Here is a 22928-nt window from a genome sequence, read left to right on the forward strand (position 1 = left end):
TACCCTTATCTTTGGAAATGATAGAGTAATGCGCATCCACCCCTGTGCTCCATTTTCTTAATATTCTTAGACATTCATAATTTTTTCATAAGTAACCAAAAATATATGATTATTGTACAACTAATTTATATCGTCTCGTAAACAAGTAAAATTTGACATTAGAAATAAATATTCTAGTATGATCATTTTTCATAAATTATTATTGTCTAGAATATGTTTTTTGTTTAAATAAAATTATTGTTATTTTAGTTTTAGAAAGTTTGTGATCTTTCTGAAATTTCTCATTTAAATCCCAGATACTAGAGTTCAAAGATAGCCAGCCACCAATGGCTGAAAACAAATTAAACGAGAAACATCAATATGCAGCCCCTAATTCATCCATGGCCTAATCCAGAGAAGAAGAACTGAAGTGTAAATTTCCTGGAAAATATTGTTTTCTCCTTCTTTATTTATTTATTTCAATGTTGTTTTCCTATTCTGCCCGTTAAACTAAATGGACATTAACAGAAAAATGGAAGTGTATATGCTAAAATATCAAATGTTTGGGGTGTGGTTACCAAAAGACCAAAGTTCAAGGAATGTTGATGCAAATTATCCATATTAAAAGTGATTAACCATTAAAAAAAAACCTTGTAAATTGTGTTGTCAATGATAGTTAAGAATTATATTTTGTAAAGAAGAAATTTATAAAACATATTTTAAAAATTTATTGAGTAGTACAAAAACATATTTTAAAAATATTACATATATGAAACAAAAACTTAGATGTCCAAACCAAACATATGCCGCTATATATGACTTGAATCAAGACATGAACTCGTAATTTTCTGCCCATCCCTCGAAGAATATCTCCAAATATAGCGGAACTTCGAAAGTCGGAAAATCTTGGACACTACCTCTAGGTGTTTGCGCTGCAATCTCATCATCATCATCATCATCATCATCATCATCATCATCATCATCATCATCATCATCATCATAAATCAAGAAACTAATAATTTCGCCTGGTTCTACACGAACTCACTGTATAGTGGTCATATAGAACTAAGCAAATCCAAATTAGTTTTGTTTTTTTTTTTTTTTTTGTAATATTCGTAATCTACGAAACAAAACAATCATAAAATAAAAAATTGGCCCCGACATGTTGAAGCAAGATGATCATAAGATGTGTCTCTTGGCTTGTATATATTAGATTGTGGTGCATCAGAAACTGCATTTTTGCACAAAATGAGTACAAACTAGAGAACATTCCACGGAATCTTGAATATTATGTTGAATTTGACACCATAATGGTGGACGTGTAAGAAGAATCATAGTTGATGGGTAAATATAATTATCCAAACATGAAGGGTCTTTTCGTAATCTGACCTTACCTCAGGGGTTTAATGTAATTTACCAAAAATATATATATATATATATACAGATTGAGTAAACAGTCGTTCGGAAAATCATTTTCTGAAAACAAAAATCAATGAGCAGCAAAGATTGGGAAGCAGAAAATTATTACTCGAAAGACTTCGATTGGGAGCAATTGAGAGAGGAAGTCGAAAACAATCCCTCTCTTCAATTTCACTTTCTCCCTTTTTCTCCAAATCAAATCGCCGATCAAGATGCTGCAGAAGAAGATGCCCATCAAGATTCCGACGCGTGGGATCAATTCCATGCTCGTCATTCCACCGGCAAATTCTTCAAGGTTAAAACTTTTTTAACCATGAAAAATAATTACTTTTTTTTTTTTCTGTTTTATCTTCTCAAGTTAAATTCATTTCATATTTATAAATTTTAAGGCATCTTCTGTACACTATCGAAATCTACTCGTAATTTATTTTTTTAGCGTTACTTGAATGTAAATACAAATGAATTTAATTATTAGTGTTTAATGGAATTTAGGGTTCAATAGTTTGGGCATTGAACTTTGAGGGGGGCAAAAGGTACATAATATTGATAGAATGAAAATAATTTTATTTTCTTAATTATTAAACTTGTGTTACATTTTGTTCATTAATATAGTTTTTTACTGGTTTAAGGTTTTCTTTCTTGGGCGGCTAATAGTGCAAGGCCCGTTTGGTTGCCAAGATTAACTAAATAGTTGGACTTAATTTGATGTTTGGTATCCCAATAAAATTGTCGGGTCGACCCGCCAAAATTATATAATCATGGCTTATCCTGTCTTCTAATGAGTTTTTTTTGTTGGACGTTGCAAGCTCCAATAAAATAATTGGGTTTCATTAGATTATTTAATCTTATCTTGGCTAATCTTATCTTGCCAACCAAACGGGGCCCAAGTGTAGTGAACCCGTCATTTTGCGTCATGATTAAACGGTACATGATTTATAGAAAGAACTTGCACATTTTGTGTTTCAACTTTCTTGACCTTGTTTGTACAATTACTTGAGGTATTTTATCGGGGATTAAAATCGGAAACCGTGTTTGTGACATGCTAACGGGAGGCCTTAGTGTTTGTTCATGCTAACGGGAGGCCTTAGTGTTTGTTCAATCTTAGGTTAGTTAAAGAAAAATATAATGTATGTTTATAAACATGTGGATTAGCATGTCAATGGAACGAACCTTTGGCTGTAAAGAGATAAACCTTTTTTCCATATGTCAGAAACTATTCCGAAGTCTTTGAATTGCACTGCCACGGTTAAAATTTTGTGGCAGAATTTAAATTTATAGTTTCGTTTCGTTCTTACGTATTAAATACGGTTTTAAACATCAATTTTGTCGCAGGAGAGGCGATACTTGTTGAAGGAATTTCCAGAGCTAGCGTCTTGCGAGAAAAATTCGAAGGTCTTGGAGGTAGGATGCGGTAATGGCAGCACGGCTCTACCAATATTGCGGTAATCATTAAATTAGTCATCATTAATCTACAATTTCTTGAGTATATTATGACTTGTAGTTATTTACTTCTCTCGATATTGTTTTTCTACGTTTTATACATGTCGGAGCCCCTTTGTTTATGTTGTTGACTTGCGCGTGTGCCTTTCCAGTTAGTATTTATGTTGCTTCTCTATATTCACCTAATTGACGAAAAAAATTGTACTATTCCGTTGCCTTTATTACACAACTTAAATATGGCAGAAATGAAGACATCTGCAAGCTATTATACGAGAGTGTAGGTTTACCCAGTGCAAGTATACGGTTGGCTGCAAATTCTTTCATCACCAAAAAAAAAAAAGAAAAAAATGAAGACATCCAAGCCAAATATTGTGTGAAATTGCAAATATAAAAAGTCAATAAAAACGGCAAAATAATGGTTACCACCTATGATTAGACATGACCACGGTTCCGATTCCGGTTAGCTGACTTTTGGTTCTTTTCGTGCAGTGGACGAGAGGACATCATCTTGTATGCATGTGACTGCAGCAACGAGGCTCTTGAGAGGGCTAAACATATAATTAGTGCTGCTAATTCAATATCCACTAAACATCGTTTTCACCCATTCCTGTGTGATTTTTCAACAACCGGGTTTCCTTCATGGTTGTGTTGCAATAACTGCTCAGGAGATTCCTCGCAGAAGCGTCCCTTAGGATTTTCCGGTACCGTTTTATTACTATCTGTAATTTTGGGTTTTTTCAACTCGGAAAGTACGTTTGTGCGACACGTCATCGTTTATGTTTTTTTCCAGTTGCAAAAAGCAGTTACGAGATAAATGACGTTAATCCATTCGGCTGTGATGAAACTAAATCCTGCATAGGTGGAATAGATTTTGTTACCTTGGTAATTTTCTAATCTAGTTTCTCTAATTCTCGAAGAAATATTTAAATAATCGTTAAAATCTGAATGTTTTTATCTATTATGCCAGATATTCACTCTATCGGCCTTACCACTTGACAGGATGCCTAAGGCCGTTAAACACTGTTTTGATGTTCTAAAGCCAGGTGGCCTCCTATTATTCAGAGACTATGGTAATAGCAAAATCGTAAAATTCGACAATGTTTCTTTTTTTTTTTTTGCTGATGTGGCGCGATATAAATATACTATTGTTTGTGACGGTACAGGTCTTTATGACATGACCATGCTTCGATTTGGGCCTGATCGAAGAATGGGATATAGAGAATACTTGCGGCCAGATAGAACACGGTCCTTTTTCTTTTGCTTGGACACTGTTCGAAGCTTAGCTTCTTCTGCCGGCTTCACCGAGGTATTATATTATACTAATTTTCCTCGAACAAAACAAATTATAGGGCAAACTACGGCCACCCCCTGAGTTATGGTCAAATTACGAAACCCCTTCTCCTGTTTGGGTAATTACAGCCACCCCCCATAGGTAAATTTATGGATGTTAAATCGGTAAAACTGAACTGAAATTTTGGTATGCCAACATTTCATACCGTTACCGAACTGAATATACGATTTGGTTCGGTAAATAACGGAATTACATATATCTTATGTAAAAATAATTATGAGGAGGGGGTGGCTGTAATTACCCAAACAAGAGGGTTTTTTTTCGTAATTTGGCCATACCTCAGGGGGTGGCCGTAATTTGCCCTAAATTATACTCTTATTTTGATCCCATTTGACTTTATTTTCATGTCAACATTGCAAGTCATTTCTTTTCCTGCTCGGATGGTAAAAATTAGAAGTCGTGATGATAATTTTCAAAACGCGGGATTTTTTATGTTGAGATTAATTATTTTTCGAGTAGCTTCGTATTGATGCCCCCCTCACTGACAAATTTATGCTCGATTACCGTAATCTGAATTCGATCCCTTGAAAAATCTTGTAATGGAGAGGGGCGATTATGTAATAATTACACTTCTTAACATTGTAATTGCAGAAACAATGTAAAACGATTGCTCTAAAGGCTGTGTTTTTTTTTTTTTTTTGCAAGTCGTGTTATTTTTGTACTGAAAGTCGGTCCTCTGTTTTGTAGATCGAGCTAGAATATTGCTGCGTGAAGTCCGTAAATCGGCGAAATGGGAAGATAATGAAAAGAGTATGGGTTCATGGCAAGTTTCAAAAGCCCACTTGTACGTGAGTGCAGTGCAGCCCACTGTTCCGAAGCACGCACAAATCCTTCAATTATGCTTCCAAATACCTTCATACAGTTCGGACTAACAAAATTCTATTAATCTAGCGAAATATTAAATTATCAAGACAATTATTTAGCACGTTGTCACTGAGTCGAGACCAGGGAAAACTTATTATTTTAGTGTTTTAGCGTGGCTATTAATTTATGGATGATCTATTATATCTTGAATGAGTTGGTACAAATGAATTTAATGTTCAACAACCACGTGAACTGCACGCACGTCCACACCACTAAATGTATTTAAGATGCCTATAGTAGAATTAGTAACTTGACTTTGTACTAGTGTTGGGACTCGCATTTATTTTTCAGTATTATCCTTGTACCTAATTTGGTTGGGTAGATATATCATCTTTACTGAGCATTATTTGCATGATTATTATATTGGAATATATCGTGTATCATTTTCTTCCACATACTGTACCGTATTATTTATTGTATTGTATCGACTAATATTAAAAATAGTACAAAATATACACCATATAATAAAAATACAATAAACATGTAAAACTTTTTTCTTTTAACATAATAAACATGTAAAACTTAATATTGTAAAGTTAAACCATTCGTTCAAAATGGATCTAAATTAAAGTTTCAACATTAACTTATTAACTAGGACAAAAGTCGGTAATTGTTAATAATGTTATTGTCGGTTTATTACATATAAGTTGCCTTTGATTTAGGGTAAATAGCATTAAATCACCTGAACTTTTTAGTTTTTGCGGATCACCCATGAACAATAGTTTTTGCACGAGTTCATCTGTACTCAATTAATTGTGTCACCTTGCCATTTTTTGTCCGTTTTCAGGTTAAAATGACGGGTTCTGAACCAACGCGCGTTTCACGTGCAGAATCCAAGGCTATCGTTGTCTTTTTCATTTATAAGAAGCCCTAATTCTTTCAATTTTCCCTCCATGTCTCTCTTATCTCCATTTTTCTCTTATCTCCTTTATTTCTCTCTAATTCGTCCCTCCATTATTTTTCCTTAAATTAATTAAGTACAGGTGAACTCGTGCATAAAAAGTTGTTCAGACGGTGATCCGCAAAAACTTAAAAGGTTCAAGTGATTAAATGCTATTTACCCTTGGATTTAACCCTTGGATTTATGTGATGTTCAACAAATTTGTTGGTTTTTTACTAAAAAAGGTAAATTTGTTAGTTTTGATTGGGAGAAAAAAAAAATTATTTGAATTTTTGGTTTTTTTGGTTGACCTTAATAAGAAAAAACAAAAACAAAAAAAAAATTAAAAAAAATAAAAAAAGACGCAATTGTTATTAAAAAAATGTGTTGAAAATCGCACAGAATGCCCCAGCGTGCTGAAAACGCACAAATCACCCCAAATTGTGTTGAAAATTGCACGAATCAACACTAAATGTGCTGAAAATCGCCAAAAGCACCCCCAAAACAAGTATCATAAATATTGTTTCATATCAGATATCGTATCGTATTGCGAAATTTGCCGGTATTTACTCACAAACGATACAGATGCCGAGTTGTATCGTTTTCATAGAAACCATATCGTACCGCAATAAATATCGTAATATTGACTACACTAATTATTTGGTATTTGTTATGTCAGCTAGTTATTTGGTCTACACATTTTTTTCTCTTCATAAATATATCATAAGTATTAGAGATCAAACAATGGTGCAACTATCACTTTTTTTAATATTAAATCTCGTCTTGGATTTTAATTGAGATTATTATGACTTTCAATAGTATTTAAATTTTCATTCAACAAAAACATAAGATTTAAATTACAAAATTCCTGGACAATGCAGTTGAATAGAAAGAGGTGAAAACAACACACACATCTAACTAAAAATCACAACTTAGATGTGATATCGTTACAACTTACAAAAAACAATATTTCAGAAAATCCTCAAAACAAATGTAATAATATCCTATAGCAACTCTCAATAACAGCGTGTTATTGTCTTAATTAAAACAAATAATAATTAAGTATACAATAATATTAAAACACACATAAAATATATAGATGAAGTACGCAATTACGTAGAAACGTATACGTACGTACGATCATGTTCTTGAATCTAAGGCCATAATGGTGCTGAGATTCATCGGGTTCATATACTCGACGGAGCCGGTAAAGATTTGCGAAACGATGAGTCTGTTAGCCCTTTCGGAAGGATGGAACGGATCCCAAAATGCGTATATGTCTCTGTTCGGGCACAAATTCGATAGTGCCGTGCAAAGCCCGAGCCCGTTGTACGGTCCTTGTCCGCAACATGCCACCTTCGACGTCACGAATCCTGCACGTCGTACGCCACCCAATCAATCAATTTATATAATACATACATATATACATACATACATGCAAAATATTTATGGCTACAATACTTGCGGAACGCGACGCGACCCCATAATCAAGCTACTAAACGAGAGCTCAATTGTATTTGTCGTATTCTGGATTCAGTGGTGGAGCCATAATTTTATTTATGTGGGATCAAATTAAAACTACACACGACAAATAATTTAGAGGCTGAAAATACTATACTACTCGAAAGATAACATATTTTCCTGCAGGGACTAAGCCCACCCGCAAATACAATTTTTTTTCCTTTATTATATTATTATTTTATTTAGCCATCCAATTTTAATTATTTAGCCCATCTAAAATTCAAATTAATGCAAAAAAGAAATCTAAAAAAAAAGGTTGTAGATGAAATTATTATGAAAAGAAAGTAGTGTATACCAAAATCTTGAGGGTTGGTGATGAAGTTGTAGTGAGTGAGTTGAGTGTTGGCAGCAATAAAGACATTGTCACCGAGTTGAGCATTGAGACCGAGTATCATCTGAGTCAGCTGCGGGTTGAAAAGTGCAGAAGCCTGTTGGAGGTCAGGTGCACATTGCCCATTTCTGCCTCGTTGGGCCAACTCAGCTGGCACACAACCCAGTGGACCCGTTCCTGTCACTAGTACTCTTCTTGCCCCCAATTCATATAGCCTCTGCATATATATATCACAACATTTTTTTTACTTAATTAAAAAATAATATTATTTAGTTTTTTAACGAACTATAGTTACTAGAAGGGTATTTACGATATTTTAACGAAAAATTGAGTGAAGAAATTAAATATACCAGCAATATTTTTTGGTATTCGGAGATGAGATAAGGGACGTAATCGGGAAGAGCGAATTGACGAGATCTCGCGGAGAAAGGCACCAAATAATAGTTGTTAACGAAATCATTTCCTCCCAAAGTAATGAGAACCAAAGCTTGATTTACCAGCCTTTGTGTCTCTGCAGGACCTATCAAACCACTTATTCTTTGCTGATATTGTTGGAAATATTGCAATTGTTGCCCTATTCTTATTATGTTCACCTGCAAAAATTTAATATTTTATTACTAAATAAGTGTCGTTTTTCACATACTGCACGGATATTAAGAAACTCAATAGATATTTCTTGATTTTAAGAAAATAGTTATTGTTAGACTAAAATACACTTGTTTACTAATTAATGCAATATTAGAATTCTAAGATGAAATATAATATGATACAAAAATTATCAAAAGTGACAGATATTATGAACAGATAGAGTATTTTATTAGTAATTCCGCAAAACTAGGCTATTTTTTAATAAGTAGTGTTAGTACTATAGTTTTATATATATATTATTTTTCATCAAATTGTCTTCTAGCTATAGAAAATGTTGTATTACCAACTTACCATGGTGGGACATATTAATTACATAGATCTATTAATTAAATTTAAAATTGCACTTCGAAAAATATATTTATAGTATGTTGTGTTACTAAAAGTACCAAGACATTAATTACTTAATTAATTAAATAATATACATATATATAAATAAATAAATAAATACTTACAAACTGAACTCCAGTGTCATTAAGAATTCCAACACCAGCGGAAGCAAAGTTGGCTCCGACCAATAGCCTCGGCCCATAAAGTGCCGGACTCAAGTATGGCAATGGTGGTTCACTAGCACCAATGCTCTGACCTGCCAAAATTAAAATAATTAAATCACCATATATCATTAATTTATTTAACATTATAAATATATATATTAAATATAAATAACCGACGACGACGACGACGAAGACTCAACTGATAAGATCGGGTATATTAAGGCCGTTAGAGAAACGGCCGGAAGCCCTATGGGACGGACTGTCGATCCCGTAAGGCGGTGCGTCCGCACGAGCAGTCGTGGCTAAATAATTATTATTTCCACTATCAACCAACGAATCCCCGAACACGAAAAATGCTCTGCCCTCAACTCGTGTAGTAGAAATAAGCAATGTTGCCGAAAACAGTAACACCGCCGAAATAATAATGCTATAAAAGGAAGCCATTGTAGTGGAGAATTTAAGAGTTCTATATATGTATATATGAAAGAAAAACCTGGTTTATTAGGTAGCCAGGTTTTTCAATGAACCCTAAAAGCTAAGGAAAGTTGCTATTGTTAGATGCAAAAAATGAGAAGTATGTATGGGTGTATATAAGAAGATGAGGAAATTTATTAATTAATTAAATAAATAAATAAATAAATAAATAAAGAGTGTTGATAAATGCTGGACACCTTTTAGTAAACGTAGGACATTTTGTTTAATAAATTAAAACCTAGCATGAACTCCATCATTTTTTTTTCTTTCAAAGCTTTATTTTGCAACAATATCACATTATTAATCATTAAAACATGATTTTTTCGAATACTTTAACATAACTCAGACTACTTACTGTCTACCGCGTGCGCTTGTTTTTCAGGATTTGTGAAGCTTTCCTAGCTCGAATTTTATCACATTTTTTTTTTGTGTTTTTAATCTACAAAAATCACCCAATAACTTTTTACTCTAAGTAGAAACTTCTATTTTTTTTCAAGACAATATATGGACAAATTTTGAGTTTAGATAATTCCCCCAATTTAATTCTAAAAGTTCAAAATTTAATTTGAAATTTGAAGTAAATGTAATTAAATTTAAATATAATAAAGTTAAATATAGGAATTTTATTTAGAACAATAAAGTTTTTTTTTTTTGGTAATGAAGGAACGTACAACCAACCGTATAGGTGCACTAGGTAAAAGTACACTCTTGTATAATCGCTTGCAAACCATACGAGAGACGTAAATCACACTAGGCTAACCATTTGTGACAAGCTCGACCTAGCGACCGTTTGCGAGATGATTCGAACTTAGGTCAATTGACACAAATTCACTTGCTCCAAGCCTCCAATCACTAGTAAAAAAAGCTAAAGAGATGATAATTGTGTGAGATGAGATTAAAAAATAAAATTTAAAAAGTGACCTGCGGTTACTAAAAGTCATCCTGAATTTATCATTTACAATAAATAAATAATATAATGGATGAAAAACAGTTGGAAGTTATTAATATGGCAATATAGGGTATATTGAATGGAGCATATGGTGAACATGATAATCATAATAACACTGCAAAGCAGGTGAGGATGGTAGCTCTCTTGTATTCAATTGGACAACTGTCTGCAGGCAGGTCAATTTTGTTTATTCATCCAACAATATAATTTTACCATGTTGTACAGGTGGATAATAAATAATAAAATTGGTAATTTATAATTTACTTTTTTTTTTCTTTCTTGGATACATATTAATTATTTGGATACATGCATGAAAATGAGGAAAGAGGAAAAAGGAAACCCTAATCTTTATTGTAAAATTGGGAGTGAATTGGGTACCTATATATATACGACAATGATTTTGTGTATTATAGTCATTCAATTTGTTGTATTTGGAATGAATGATTGGATTTGAGGGAATGATGTACAAAATGCATGGGAGTTGCTAAATGTCGATTTGATTTTATTAGTGCGTTTCGACTTTAAATGTGATTTATTAGACTATTTTTTTGGGTGTGAGTTAGACAAAATTAGACCGAATTTTTAGTCTTTTGAGTTGACTTTTTAATATAACTTGAATAAGCTAGATTGGATGTCGGATGCAATCAGATATAAATGAATGGACGAACACAGCTGGTTAAAAAATTGGTGCATATGTTGATTTTCTAAGTTTTCAAATTATAATTGTTCATGAATGTTTCTTTCACTTTCACTTGACATCCACTTTAATTGATTCAAGTTGTATATTAATTAGACAACACAAACTAACATAGCTGAAAAATGGTTAAAATCACATTTTAAGTCGAAATGTTAATAGTAAAATTAAAACGACATATATCGATCATTTGAGATATAAATACTAAATAGTATTTTCATAGACACCTAAAATTACCCTTTACATAGTATATTAAGAAAGCTAGTAAATACTAAATAGTATGTTGTCTAGAAATAAATTAAAATATTCATTAACGGTATAGGAAAATATAGTAAAATAAAAATTAATTTATATCTCCAAATTAAACCCTAAAACACATAAAATATATTGTATTGCGATGCTAAAGAGATATCCAAAAAAAATCAGGAGCAAATTTCAAATCCTCGGTCTATTCTATGTTACACAGGGTGAAAATACACCGGATAGATTTTTATCATTTATATACACACAAAAATACATGTACTCACATTGGTGTGTGTAGATCAACGGTAAAAAAAATATCCAGTGCAGTCATCACCAGGTGTAGCATATAAATAATCCAACATGAGTAGCTTAATGTCTATTTAAAGTAAGAAATCAATAATTTGAAATCTATTGTATAGATCATGAAAAATCATCAAATTAGTTTAATGAATTTGTTATTAGTTATTACAAATTTTGAAGTTCTAAAGTTCTTATTCGTCGGCCAAATGATCAAACATTAAAGAATGCCAGTTGCTGTAAATTACCTGATGATAACCTTTTGTCGTGTACCATAATTTTTACGATGTAACATTCTATCGTACTAGTGTTCTTAGTATAATTTGAATTATTATTATAGAATTTTACTTGGAATAAAATTTGTAGTTAGAATTTACTAAACTTATATTTCTTATTAGGGGCAATTTGCTATAGGTCCTCCTATAAGAGATTATATGTGTTAAAATCCATCTAATAAACTCTAATTTCCAGCAATTTTTTGTATTTATAATTTGTCAAAAGTACCCCTATCAAAATCTCTAGTAATATACGGTAAAATATATCTTCAAAATCAAATCCCCCATTTCTCTCCCTATTAAACTGCAAATCCGAAATTCCAATTGCAAAAATCGTGAATTCGATTTCTCCCCTTATTCTTCAAATCGAAAAACTCACGACGGATTTTGAATCCTTCAAGAGGTTTTGGGTGTTTGGTCGTTTGCAGTTTTACCAGGTCGTTTGCATTTTGTCTTCGTTTCGATTTGCTGTTCAATTTTTGGGTTCTTGGTCGTTTGCAGTTTTGGGTTGCTGCAGTTCTTGGTTCTTGGTTGTTTGCATTTTTCGATTTGCTGCATCTTTCAGTTTTCGATTTTTGGGTTCTTTGTCGTTCGCAGTATTCGATTTGGTCGTTTGCAGTTTTCGATTTGCTGTTCAATTTGCTGTTCAATTTTTGGGTTCTTGGTCGTTTGCATGTTTGGGTGTTTTGGTTGCTTGCAGTTTTAGATTGCTGCAGTTTGCGGTTTTCGATTTTTGGGTTCTTGGTCGTTTGCAGTTTTCGGTTGGGTCGTTTGCAGTTTCGATTTGCTGTTCAATTTGCTGTTCAATTTTTGGGTTCTTGGTCGTTTTACCAGGTCATTTTGGGTACCAGGTCGTTTTGGGTGTTTGTCGTTTGCAGTTTTACTTCGTTTTGTTTGCAGTATACAAATTGTTGTTGCCCACTTTGACTTCGTTTTGTTTGCAGTTTACAAATTGTTTGTTGCTCGGGATCAACGGCTGGTGTTAGGGTTTGTTGTTTGGAGTTCATACGATGGCCAAAACACGATTAAGTCTTGGTAATCAATGATCCTTTTGTATTTAGTTTGTTTGCTATTTATTTCAAATATTTCAATAATAATTTGAGAAACCGTTTTTTCCCCCTTAACAGCAAAGGATGATGATTTCCAATCCCCAAAATCAGGTAAATTGAGGGGTTTGTGTATGTTACGACTATGGTTATGTTTATTCTAAAACAATACGTTTGAAGAACCTAATTATGTGTTCTGCCTTTGCTATTTACATTTATCTGTTATGAGTGTGCAATTTGAATTTCAATATGTTCGTTTTGGATTTCCAAATTTTACCGGTTTTGAATTCCTTGTTTGTAATTGCAGTTATTGTTTGCAATTTGCTAGTTTTTGTTCATTTTTGCAATTTATTGTTTGCAATTGAAAGTCTTATTTAGTTTTATTTTGTGTGTGCTCAAATAGCTACGTCAACGAAAAAAAGGAACAAGATATTAAATGACTTTTCAACGTCTTCCGAAGGGGGAAAACAAGAGCAAATCAGACTGCAAACAAGTCCTTACAGAACAAGTTATTACAGAAGATCCTTCAATCCCACAACATTCACTCAAACCTCGTTTCACTTGTTCACATCTTCAACCGACATAAATTTGAAGAACACCACATTAAATGTGATCAACGAAGTTGTATCTTGAAGTATTTTGTACTTAACGTACTAATTTGCTACTAGACAAAAAATATGTTTTTGGTGTCTGTTATAATATCTTTTATTTTGTATTTCGTGTTTTGAAATTATTTCATATTGCTCGAGTAAAAAATACACTAGGGGCAGTGTTGTTTATTATTTGTGTTTGTGATTACTATATTTGTTATTTATTGTTTGTGTTTGTCGTTTACTATTTGTTGTTTATTCTTTACTTTGTTGTTTATTGTTTGTGTAATTTTAAGTTATAAATAGCAATTTGCAGTTTTATATTATATATTGTAATTTCTTTTTGGTTTGTTATTTTTTTTTTATGATTTGTTGAAGTAAAACCAGTTAGAAAATGCAAAACTTTAAAAAAAATACAATACCTTTGAAAACATACGAAATAATAGTTAATATTCAAAATATATGTAAATAAAATAATTTTTTTAACAAGAAATGAAAATTAAATTTCACAAAAACTAGAGGCTTGAGAAAGAAAGAAGTGTGAGAGAAGAGAAATGGAGGAAAAGGCGTCTAATGTGTGGTGTGGGGCGTGGGGTGGGGGGAGAGAAGTAGATGCCGTGTGTGTGAGAGAGAATGAGAGATTTGTGGGATTTGTTCCCTCAATTTCCAAAATAACTATTTACATATAAATATTAATTGAGGGTTATTTATGTCTATACACTAATAATTTTATTTTATTTTATTAGTCAAAGGACCTACACCTATATTCATCTAATACAATGGACCTCCACCTATATAAGTCCAAAATAAGGGGTGTCTAGCCAATTTCCCCTTCTTATTATAAACAGTGTAACTCTATGAATAGAGAAAATAACACAAATCAAATTTAGTATGATACTTTTTCAAGTATTCTAACAGGGTATGAGAGTTAGATTATTCTTTATTTTTTTCTTTTTTTTTTTTGGTGTGTTTCTCAATCTTTCGTTTGGTTTCACCGAGATGAAAAACGCCATAAATCAACACTCCTTTTGACTTGTCATTGCAATCTTATTTGTGGTGTTTCTTCTTATTCTTCGCGTTTCTGCTGCAAAAGAAACCACCATAAATTATTGCTCTTATTTTTCATTGCAATCTTATTTTTTTTGTGTTTATCATCTTTTGCTCGGTTACACTGAGACAGAAAACACAAATCTCTGCTTTTAATTTTCACAGGTGAATGTCTTTCTGTAGGACAATCTTGTTTTTTGTGTTTCTTCTTATTTATTTCGCTTAGGTCGCTAATTAAAAAAAAAAAAAAAGACGACGCCCTGCAAGACGTTTCAATATAAAGGTATTATCAAGATTGTCATTAGCTTATGTAATCAATCGATGGAAACTAGATGATAATTGAAGTTGTAAGAAAATTTAAACACGTTAAAGCGTTGGGACTCTCAGACATTACGTGCCTGCTCTGAAGAGACGTCATTGTGATTTAGTTAACAACCTCAAATTGGTCTATCAACCGAGTTGAGTTTGAGGGAGGTTGTTAGTATAATTAGGATTTTTATTATAGAACTATATTTAGATTAAGATTTCTAGTTCCGGAAGTCGGGCTCGAGAGCGCTGGAAGGCCAGTTCCAGGTGCTCGACACTGCTGCTGGGACGAGCTGGAGGGAAACAAACGGAATATAGCATCTGATCATGGGAAGAAAATCTAATTAGGGTGGTGCCACAACAAGCCGGTGCGCGGCCGACTACTAATAATAGGCAGGACTTTGGGTTTTGGGGGTCACCTACTGTAATGATATTCAAATTTTGGTAGGATATGGACGACCCTGCTCCATATTGCGCACCTCTAAGCAAGAACAATGACCTTGGACATTAGAAATTAATCAACAGGAAGACGAAAGTTGGCGAGACGCTAGAGAAAGATCGAGATAATAGGGATCACACAAGATGACCAAAAAAGACTAAAAGGACGGATAGTGGGTTGTCTAATTATCAAGAATGGACCATCCGATGCACCTCTACCGCCGTCGTTGTTTTTTTTTTTTTGGTTGCATCAGCGAGTCGACATAGTAATTTTACTTTGAAACACAATAATATTACACAGTATATTAATTTCTTATTTTATTATTATTTTCTTGGGCGAATGACAAAAAGGCCCATCACAAAGGACTTAAATGCATATTGGTCCAAAAACAAAAAACAGTCTTTCAAATAAACCCATCTCCATATATTTAGTCTAAAATACCCTGCATAATATAATTCTTATCAATTCTATCCATTATGTTCTAACTTCCTTAAACAAATATATCACATTAACCCCCAAAATAATATTTTTTTTGAAAAAATATTTTTTTTCAGAACATAGTTTTTTTTTTGAAATTTTTTTTTCCGACCAGATTCTGGCGTTGACCACCGGTCTCCGGCGTTGACTTTTTTTTTTTTTTTGGAAAACTTCTTTTTTTCTGAATTTTTTTTCCGGCCGGTCCACCACCGTTAACCGCCGGTCTCGGCGTTGACATTTTTTTTTGTAATTTTGTTTTTTCTTAAAAAAATATTTTAATTAATACTATTGTCTTGGCTACTAATTTACTGTCTCGGACAGTAATATTACTGTTTGGGACAGTAATATTATGAATATTATTTCCCGAACAGTAATATTATTAATATTATTGTCTGAGACAGTTAAATTATTGTTGGAGACAGTAATTTAGCAGTCAAGACACTAATATAAATTAAAATATTTTTTTTAAGAAAAAAAAAATTCAAAAAAAAAAGAGTCAATTAATAGTTAAATTACTGATGGAGACAGTAATTTAGTAGCCAAGACAGTAATATTAATTAAAATTTTGGGTCAAAATCTATTAATTGGCGAAATTAAATTTAAATTAGGATTTGAGGGATAAAATTGAAGTAAATAGAATTTGAGGGGTAATTTTGTCTTTGACAGAGTTCTAGACAAAAAAAAAAAAAAAATCTTATATGTCCCTATAATTGTTTCATTTCAATTTTGGTGCATTTTTTAAGGCATTTTATTTCTTTAATTCTAAATTTCGGATTTGAAGGGACATAACAATGAAGAAGATTTGCATGAAGAATGACCCATTTATGATCTTTCTTTTGCATTTTCCTAGTGTTGAAGCTCACCGACACGATAAGAAATAATATTTTGAGTAACAACACCTATATTTACATAGTTAGGTAAAACAACATTGACACTAATAAAACTAACGATGTATCACTAGGTCTATACAGTGACAATAAAGTATATTTGTCACTTCTATCTAATGACACTAAAAAAATTTAAATGACAACAAAATTAGCTATTAGTGACAACTTATGATATTGTGTTTATTTTGTTGTAATGTTTGACTTGCTTGAAAATTGCCACACTTATGTTACATGCTATTTTTTATGCCATGTTAATTTGCCATATGTTTATTCTTAAGTAGATATGACAGTTTTGTTATGTGAATTGTCATCTGAAATGCATAGGAGAGGTGAATGTAAAATTATGTGATGTTGGTGTTAAGAAATTTGATGTATAAGAGGTAAAAGTAATGTATAAAGTTGTTCATAGTTCAATTAGATATATTAAGGACAATCTCCCTGAGGTAAAGTTTATTTACGTCAAAAAAATCCTCATTTTTTGAAATTACATCCAGTTCCTGCAGTTTGTAAACTTTTTACATACATTCCCTACAAAATAGTGTTAGTGTAAAAATCTCCAAATTGCAGGGAGGTGAATGTATAAAAAATGATGAGTTTTTTTTTCCTTTTTTTTTTTAAATAAACCTTACCTCATTGTGCAATTGTAATTTACCCCATTTATATTTGAACTTGCGCAAATATTATATATATGTGGCATGTTTAGTTTTTCGTTATTGTTCTATTAAGTGTCGCAACATTTCGTAAACAATGAAATAAACGAAACATATATGTAAGGGTAAATTACAGTCAACCCCCGCGATAAGGTCAAATTACGAAAAAATCTCTCATGTTTGGGTAATTACAACAATCCCTTCAACTATGAATTTTCTTACACGTTCACCATTGATGTCAAATTTAGTGAAATCTTCTAAATTATGAATATTATCCAGTTCGTACTCGTTTTACCCCATTCGAGCTCCACATTTATTTGATACAAGATGATCATATGATGTGTCTCTTGGCTTGTAAATACCAGATTGCGGTGCATCAGAAACTGTATTTTTGCACAAAATGAATACAAATTAGAGAACATTCCACAAAATTTAAAATATTATATTGAATTTAACACAATAATTGTAGACGTGTAAAAAGGTTTATAGTAAAGAGAGTGACTATAATAATTACTCAAATAAAATATTTTTTTTTTTAATTTGACTTACCTTAAAGTTGGCATAATTTACCCTGATATTTAAATTCATAAAGATTTAGTAGTTCAAGTTTATAGAGAGTCGGTGATTTATAGATATTACATAGTCCAAAGACCGAGTCATGTCCCATAATATCTGTACTACTTTATTATTTATTTATTTTCAATTCAAATTAAAGCCACATAAATGTTTGATTTCTTGACCTATAAAATTTTTGTACAGTTTTCTCATTAAATGGTGAGCATTATAGCACATCAATAATGTGACCATTTTAGTGTAGACACAACAAACCTACTTAAATCTATTGTCCAGTGCAATGTGATCTTCGTAAATTAATACTCGATCAATTAATATCATCGCTTAAATAATAATTTAATATCGTACTGTCGACTCTGCATAAACATACTGAATTCTTAGTTCGATAATTTGATAATTTGCTGAATTTATAGTATTTCACTAGTCCCGACTGTATTAATTTATAGAGGTTTAACTGTATATAGCATGAACTTGGTTAGTTTTTTTTTTTTTTTTTTTTAAATGAGATTTTTGTTGCATATATAATACACTATTAAATTGATGGGGAAATGTCATTTCATTACATGCTACAAACACAAAAGGCCATGTGAGCAACATAAATGATAATACCTACTCACAAACATGATCCTGCACCTTATTTATGTCAACTTAATTGCAAACACATTAATGCCCAATGGTTGTGGTACCAATATTTTTTTATTTCTTTTATTTATTTGGAAAAAAAATAAATAAAATAAATGTAGTTTATTAAATTAATTGCTTGATTAACCAATTACCAAGCTGCTGAGTTCGATTTCATTGTCTTTTATAAGATGCAAGAAAATCTCAACTTGTGAATGGTTGAAGGATTTGATTACCTGCAAAAGTTTGATTCTTTTAAGGTTTTAAGGTTAACACCAAGAAGAGCCAATTCCGAAGATAGGGACTCATGTGGTCAAAAATAATTTAACTCGCGTCACCGTAATTTATCTTCCAAATTATTTCTCGATTGAATGACGGGTTGTTAAGTACGTCATAAACACGCATTAAGGCGTCAGTTCTGACAAAAAAAATCTTATTCTTCAACGCTCAAGTCAGCTTCAAATCTTGAAAAAAATAAGTGATTAATTTACCTATAATGGAAATTAGGCTATTGATAATTTAAATTAATTTAATTATGGGATGAAGACCTACAAATAAATCAAAGATTTAAATCCACCTTGTTTTTGAAATTGTGCTACTCCTTCAATAAAGTGGATATATATGGGCTGTAGCACATAATTGGCTTAGACTAACAACTTTGACATTGGACTTCTGTTTAAGATTTTCGGTTTAGGCCCATAAGAAACTTTGTCAGAATTTATTGTATCCAGTATTTGTTAGCGCTACAAAAGTACGCTTACATACCTCTAACTCGGGGTGTAAATGAGTCGAGCTCGGCTCGAGCTCACCAGATTTTTCGAGCTTAGCTCATTTATATTTTTCTATATTTTCTATTTTTTTTCTAATTATTATATAATATTAATTTTAGTTTTTATTACAAATTATTTATATGAAAAATAAAAAGTAATAGAATAAAGCATATATATATATATATATATATATATATATATATATATATATATATATATATATATATATATATATATATATATATATATATATATATATATATATATCTCGAGCCAGCTCAGCTCATTTACACCCCTACCTCTAAATGACACAAGAATGAAGTCATCAAGCAAGCCTTTGTGCATTTTTTTTAGCGCATGTTCGGTTAGTTTTGCATACTCTGGTTGTTTCAGCTCTTTGATGAGATTTCGTGCACGTTCAGTTCAGTGTAGTTTGGCCGCAGATGGAGCTTGATAGAAACCACGGCTTCGAGGTGGAGATAACGAAGCAAAAACTTGGAATCAGCAACACCAGATCGGAGATTTATCGTCAAATTCATTCAGCAATGTTTATATCTCACCATGATAATTGAAAATTCTAGCAACTAGTAACACAAGTCACACCAGTAACTAACACTTGAGCTTGCCAGTTGCTAATCAATCCCGACTGGAACATCCAAAACAAAACGAAGAAATCTCTTCAACAAATTTACGATAATAAAAAACCCTAATATAATACAACAAACAGGTGATGAAGTAGACAGCCAAAGATAAAATATACAAATCTGCCAACAAAAACGAAGAGTACAAGTCCGATCTTCGAGCCAAAAAGTGGTAACAATCACTCGTAAACCATCGAAAATCAATATTTCCCAGATAATATCATATAAACCATCTCAACTCTATCCTTATCCGGAAGACTGAAGAAAAGATCCAAGTCTCCGTTTTTATTCACGAGAAACTTCGCCACGGTCAACTTCTGCGGAATGCTTAGTCCCGGAACTCTCCCAAGTGCAGCATACACTTCTTTCCTAGCGTTCGACACATCGTATTCGTACCCAATTCTTCGGGCGATATCTTCAAACCTCGCGTCCAATTTGTCGCAGAAAATATTGATGGCCGCTACAAAAGGATCCGAGTCGCACTCTGACGACGTCTTTCTCTTCTTCCGAGATTGCTTCTTCTCAGTCTCGTCGTGGCTTTGGGGCTGACAGACGGACAGCTCGTTTTCATCATCGAGTCCTTCAAAGACGGCACCGAATTCCGGCGGGGCTTCTTTCTCTTTGCCTTTATTTGTTTCCATTTCTTGAACGGCGTCAGCGAAATGTTCGGCGATTTCCCTAGTAGCTACAGTAACTCTATCTTTGCCGAATATTTCACACCAATAGGGGTATAACGGCCAGGGTTTATATCTCATTGTGCGGGCGTTTGTATCTCTCTGAAAAATAAATAATGTATTTATAGGTTTACTATTTATTCTAAGAGTCTTTTACCCCGTTTGAATGTTAAAGTGAGTTATACACTATAGCTCTATCCCGAAAGAACCATATAAATTATATTATACACTATAGTGATATCCCGGAAAAAGGGTATGTACCTGCACATACGTATCCCATGCATCATCTTGAGCATCAATCATTTTGGTCGAATCGTTCCAAACGATACCAGTAACTCCGAACATGGATGCCAACGATCCATGATATTTTTTCCAAACATGGATCTTGGAATTTATGTGAGGCTCGGCTCTAATGTCTGTTTTCGGAAAATATCTCAACATTGCTCGTTCGAGTAACCTCAGGTATCCTGTTCGGAAACCGTTTTCACATTTCCAGCCTTTGGCTACGATATCTCTCAATGCAGAGATCAACACTTCCTCTTCCTTCATCGACCAACTACGCCTTCTTTTGTCCATTTTCTTTTCGTGGCCTTTAGAAGTGAACTCCATTCCTAACATATAATCATTATTTCAGACAAGACATAGTTTCGATTATGAAGTAGGAACAGAAATATGATGAGCGACATATTATGCATTTCAAAAACCCTACTCATACGACATGTATATAGTTCTTCAAATTGAGCTGTCAAATAAACGAGATGCATTTATACATACATGAAATGCGTGATGCATGTAGCTATGACAGTCAGGTTTCAGATAACATACATTCAAACCGTACAATGATAAAGAAACTATTAGTTGCGTATACCAAGTCGGGCCTCGATTTATATATTCTGTACTATCTCATCGGATGACATATTACCCATAGTCAAGTGAATGTTTCATACAATCTCGAGTGGGATCATAATAGTGAAATTGGATAGGATGATGAGAAGTTCATATGTCACTTCCGAAGAAAGATTGACTATAAGTCATTGCAAGTTAACGGGGCACTAAAACAATGGGAAAGATCACGTACATATTAGGAACGCAAGAAATTTAAAATAAAAATATTAATATAATAAAACAATTATTTTCCGTGAATTGACTGACAAACTTGTTGCTCTTTAGTTTTCTATCAGTAAGACTGTAAGAGCTCTCCGTTTACATCGTCCTTGTTCATAGTACATTATGCCTTTTCACACTTATATTCTTTTTCCTAGTAATTTTCTTACATATTTGCTTACATCCCAAATGCCTTGCGTCGTTCATCAAAATAACAAAGAACTCGTCAAAAACGCGAAAAATTAAAATAAAAGGAATCAAAGAAACAACACACATGAACTGAACAAAATTATATGAAAAGAAAAGAAAAAGAAAACTGGAATCAAGTTTACTTTAGCATCAAAATAATGGAACTCAGCAAACTACATACAGTTGACAATGGCGGAAACTACAGAACATCATCATAGGCAAAGTGAAAAATACAATAGTGCAGATTACATAATCGGAAAATATGCAAGTAATTATGAATCATTTTGCGTGAAAAATTAAGAAGGGAAAACTCGAAAACGAAGAAATAAAATTAGGGCAAAAGGGAGTTCAAAACCTAGATAAATTAAGAGTACGCTTACCAATTTGCAATCGGAGAGAGAGAGAGAGAGAGAGAGAGAGAGAGAGAGAGAGAGAGAGAGAGAGAGAGAGAGAGAGAGAATTCGACGGTTGCAAAAGGAGAGCTGATTTGAGCTGAGACGGCAGAGAAAATGAGCTGACCTTTTCCGGCCGGTGGCTAATTTATCGGCCGGTCCGATTTAGCCTTTTTGGGGAGGATGAATGATTGTACTTTTTCGTGTAGGTGAATGTTTGTACTTTGGGGAAAATTCGATTAAATTAGGTGGAAATCGGATTAGCTCGATTCCGAATTAGTATTTTCAAAACTAATTACAATTTCATTCCAAAACAAAAATACAATAATCAAATTTTCAAAAATTGAAATGAAACAACTATTCTTCTAGTATATGAAGTTTTTGGATTATAATAGGTGGAATTTGAAAATTTTCTATTCATTAGTCAATTATAATATAAAATTACATAAATCATAAAATATAAATTTCAAAAATAAAATGGGATTGAGATATGGAATCTAACTTGTCTTAAAACTCCAGTTTACAATAAATTCGAAAAAAATGGACCAACTTAGATGGGTTAGGTGTTGATTGACATTCAACTTTGTAAATCAATTGATGAGTTGGTTGATGAGTTATCCACGTATATAATACAAATCATTTTTTTTTTTGAATAACTAGTATTCA

At 32.6% G+C, this 22928-nt stretch overlaps 3 protein-coding genes and 1 long non-coding RNA gene across 5 annotated transcripts; 2 read left to right on the forward strand and 2 right to left on the reverse strand.

The window, feature by feature from the left end:
- Window positions 1-1461: 1461 nt before the first annotated feature.
- Window positions 1462-5383, forward strand: LOC105962701 (Methyltransferase family protein). Its single transcript, XM_012987017.2, has 7 exons — window positions 1462-1693; window positions 2731-2840; window positions 3328-3539; window positions 3629-3720; window positions 3806-3908; window positions 4002-4144; window positions 4877-5383. Exons 1-7 carry the CDS (start codon window positions 1472-1474, stop codon window positions 4979-4981), a joined length of 987 nt encoding a protein of 328 aa, XP_012842471.2. The 5' UTR covers window positions 1462-1471; the 3' UTR covers window positions 4982-5383.
- Window positions 5384-6829: 1446 nt separating this feature from the next.
- Window positions 6830-9798, reverse strand: LOC105962702 (GDSL esterase/lipase At5g33370). The gene is made up of 5 exons (XM_012987018.2): window positions 9125-9798; window positions 8886-9016; window positions 8136-8378; window positions 7750-8002; window positions 6830-7306 (listed from the first exon to the last, which is right to left on the reverse strand). The coding sequence occupies exons 1-5, from the start codon at window positions 9366-9368 to the stop codon at window positions 7074-7076; spliced, it is 1104 nt and encodes a 367-aa protein (XP_012842472.2). The 5' UTR covers window positions 9369-9798; the 3' UTR covers window positions 6830-7073.
- A 2531-nt stretch (window positions 9799-12329) lies between these two features.
- LOC148770236 (uncharacterized) lies at window positions 12330-13620 on the forward strand. Its single transcript, XR_016031573.1, has 3 exons — window positions 12330-12891; window positions 12984-13016; window positions 13306-13620. It is a non-coding gene; the product is annotated as an uncharacterized LOC148770236 (long non-coding RNA).
- Window positions 13621-19868: 6248 nt separating this feature from the next.
- Window positions 19869-22548, reverse strand: LOC105962703 (uncharacterized). Of its 2 annotated transcripts, XM_012987020.2 has the most exons (4): window positions 22310-22548; window positions 22251-22264; window positions 20839-21188; window positions 19869-20679 (listed from the first exon to the last, which is right to left on the reverse strand). In XM_012987020.2, the coding sequence occupies exons 3-4, from the start codon at window positions 21184-21186 to the stop codon at window positions 20104-20106; spliced, it is 924 nt and encodes a 307-aa protein (XP_012842474.2). In that variant the 5' UTR covers window positions 21187-21188; window positions 22251-22264; window positions 22310-22548; the 3' UTR covers window positions 19869-20103. The 2 variants fall into 2 exon arrangements, with proteins under 2 accessions (XP_012842474.2, XP_088676036.1); XM_088819910.1 differs by lacking the exon at window positions 22251-22264 and having other exon boundaries at window positions 22390-22547.
- Between the last annotated feature and the right edge of the window lie 380 nt (window positions 22549-22928).

The sequence above is a fragment of the Erythranthe guttata genome, chromosome 6, assembly GCF_056151865.1.
Source record: "Erythranthe guttata isolate IM_541 chromosome 6, IM_541, whole genome shotgun sequence".
Lineage (NCBI taxonomy): Eukaryota > Viridiplantae > Streptophyta > Magnoliopsida > Lamiales > Phrymaceae > Erythranthe > Erythranthe guttata.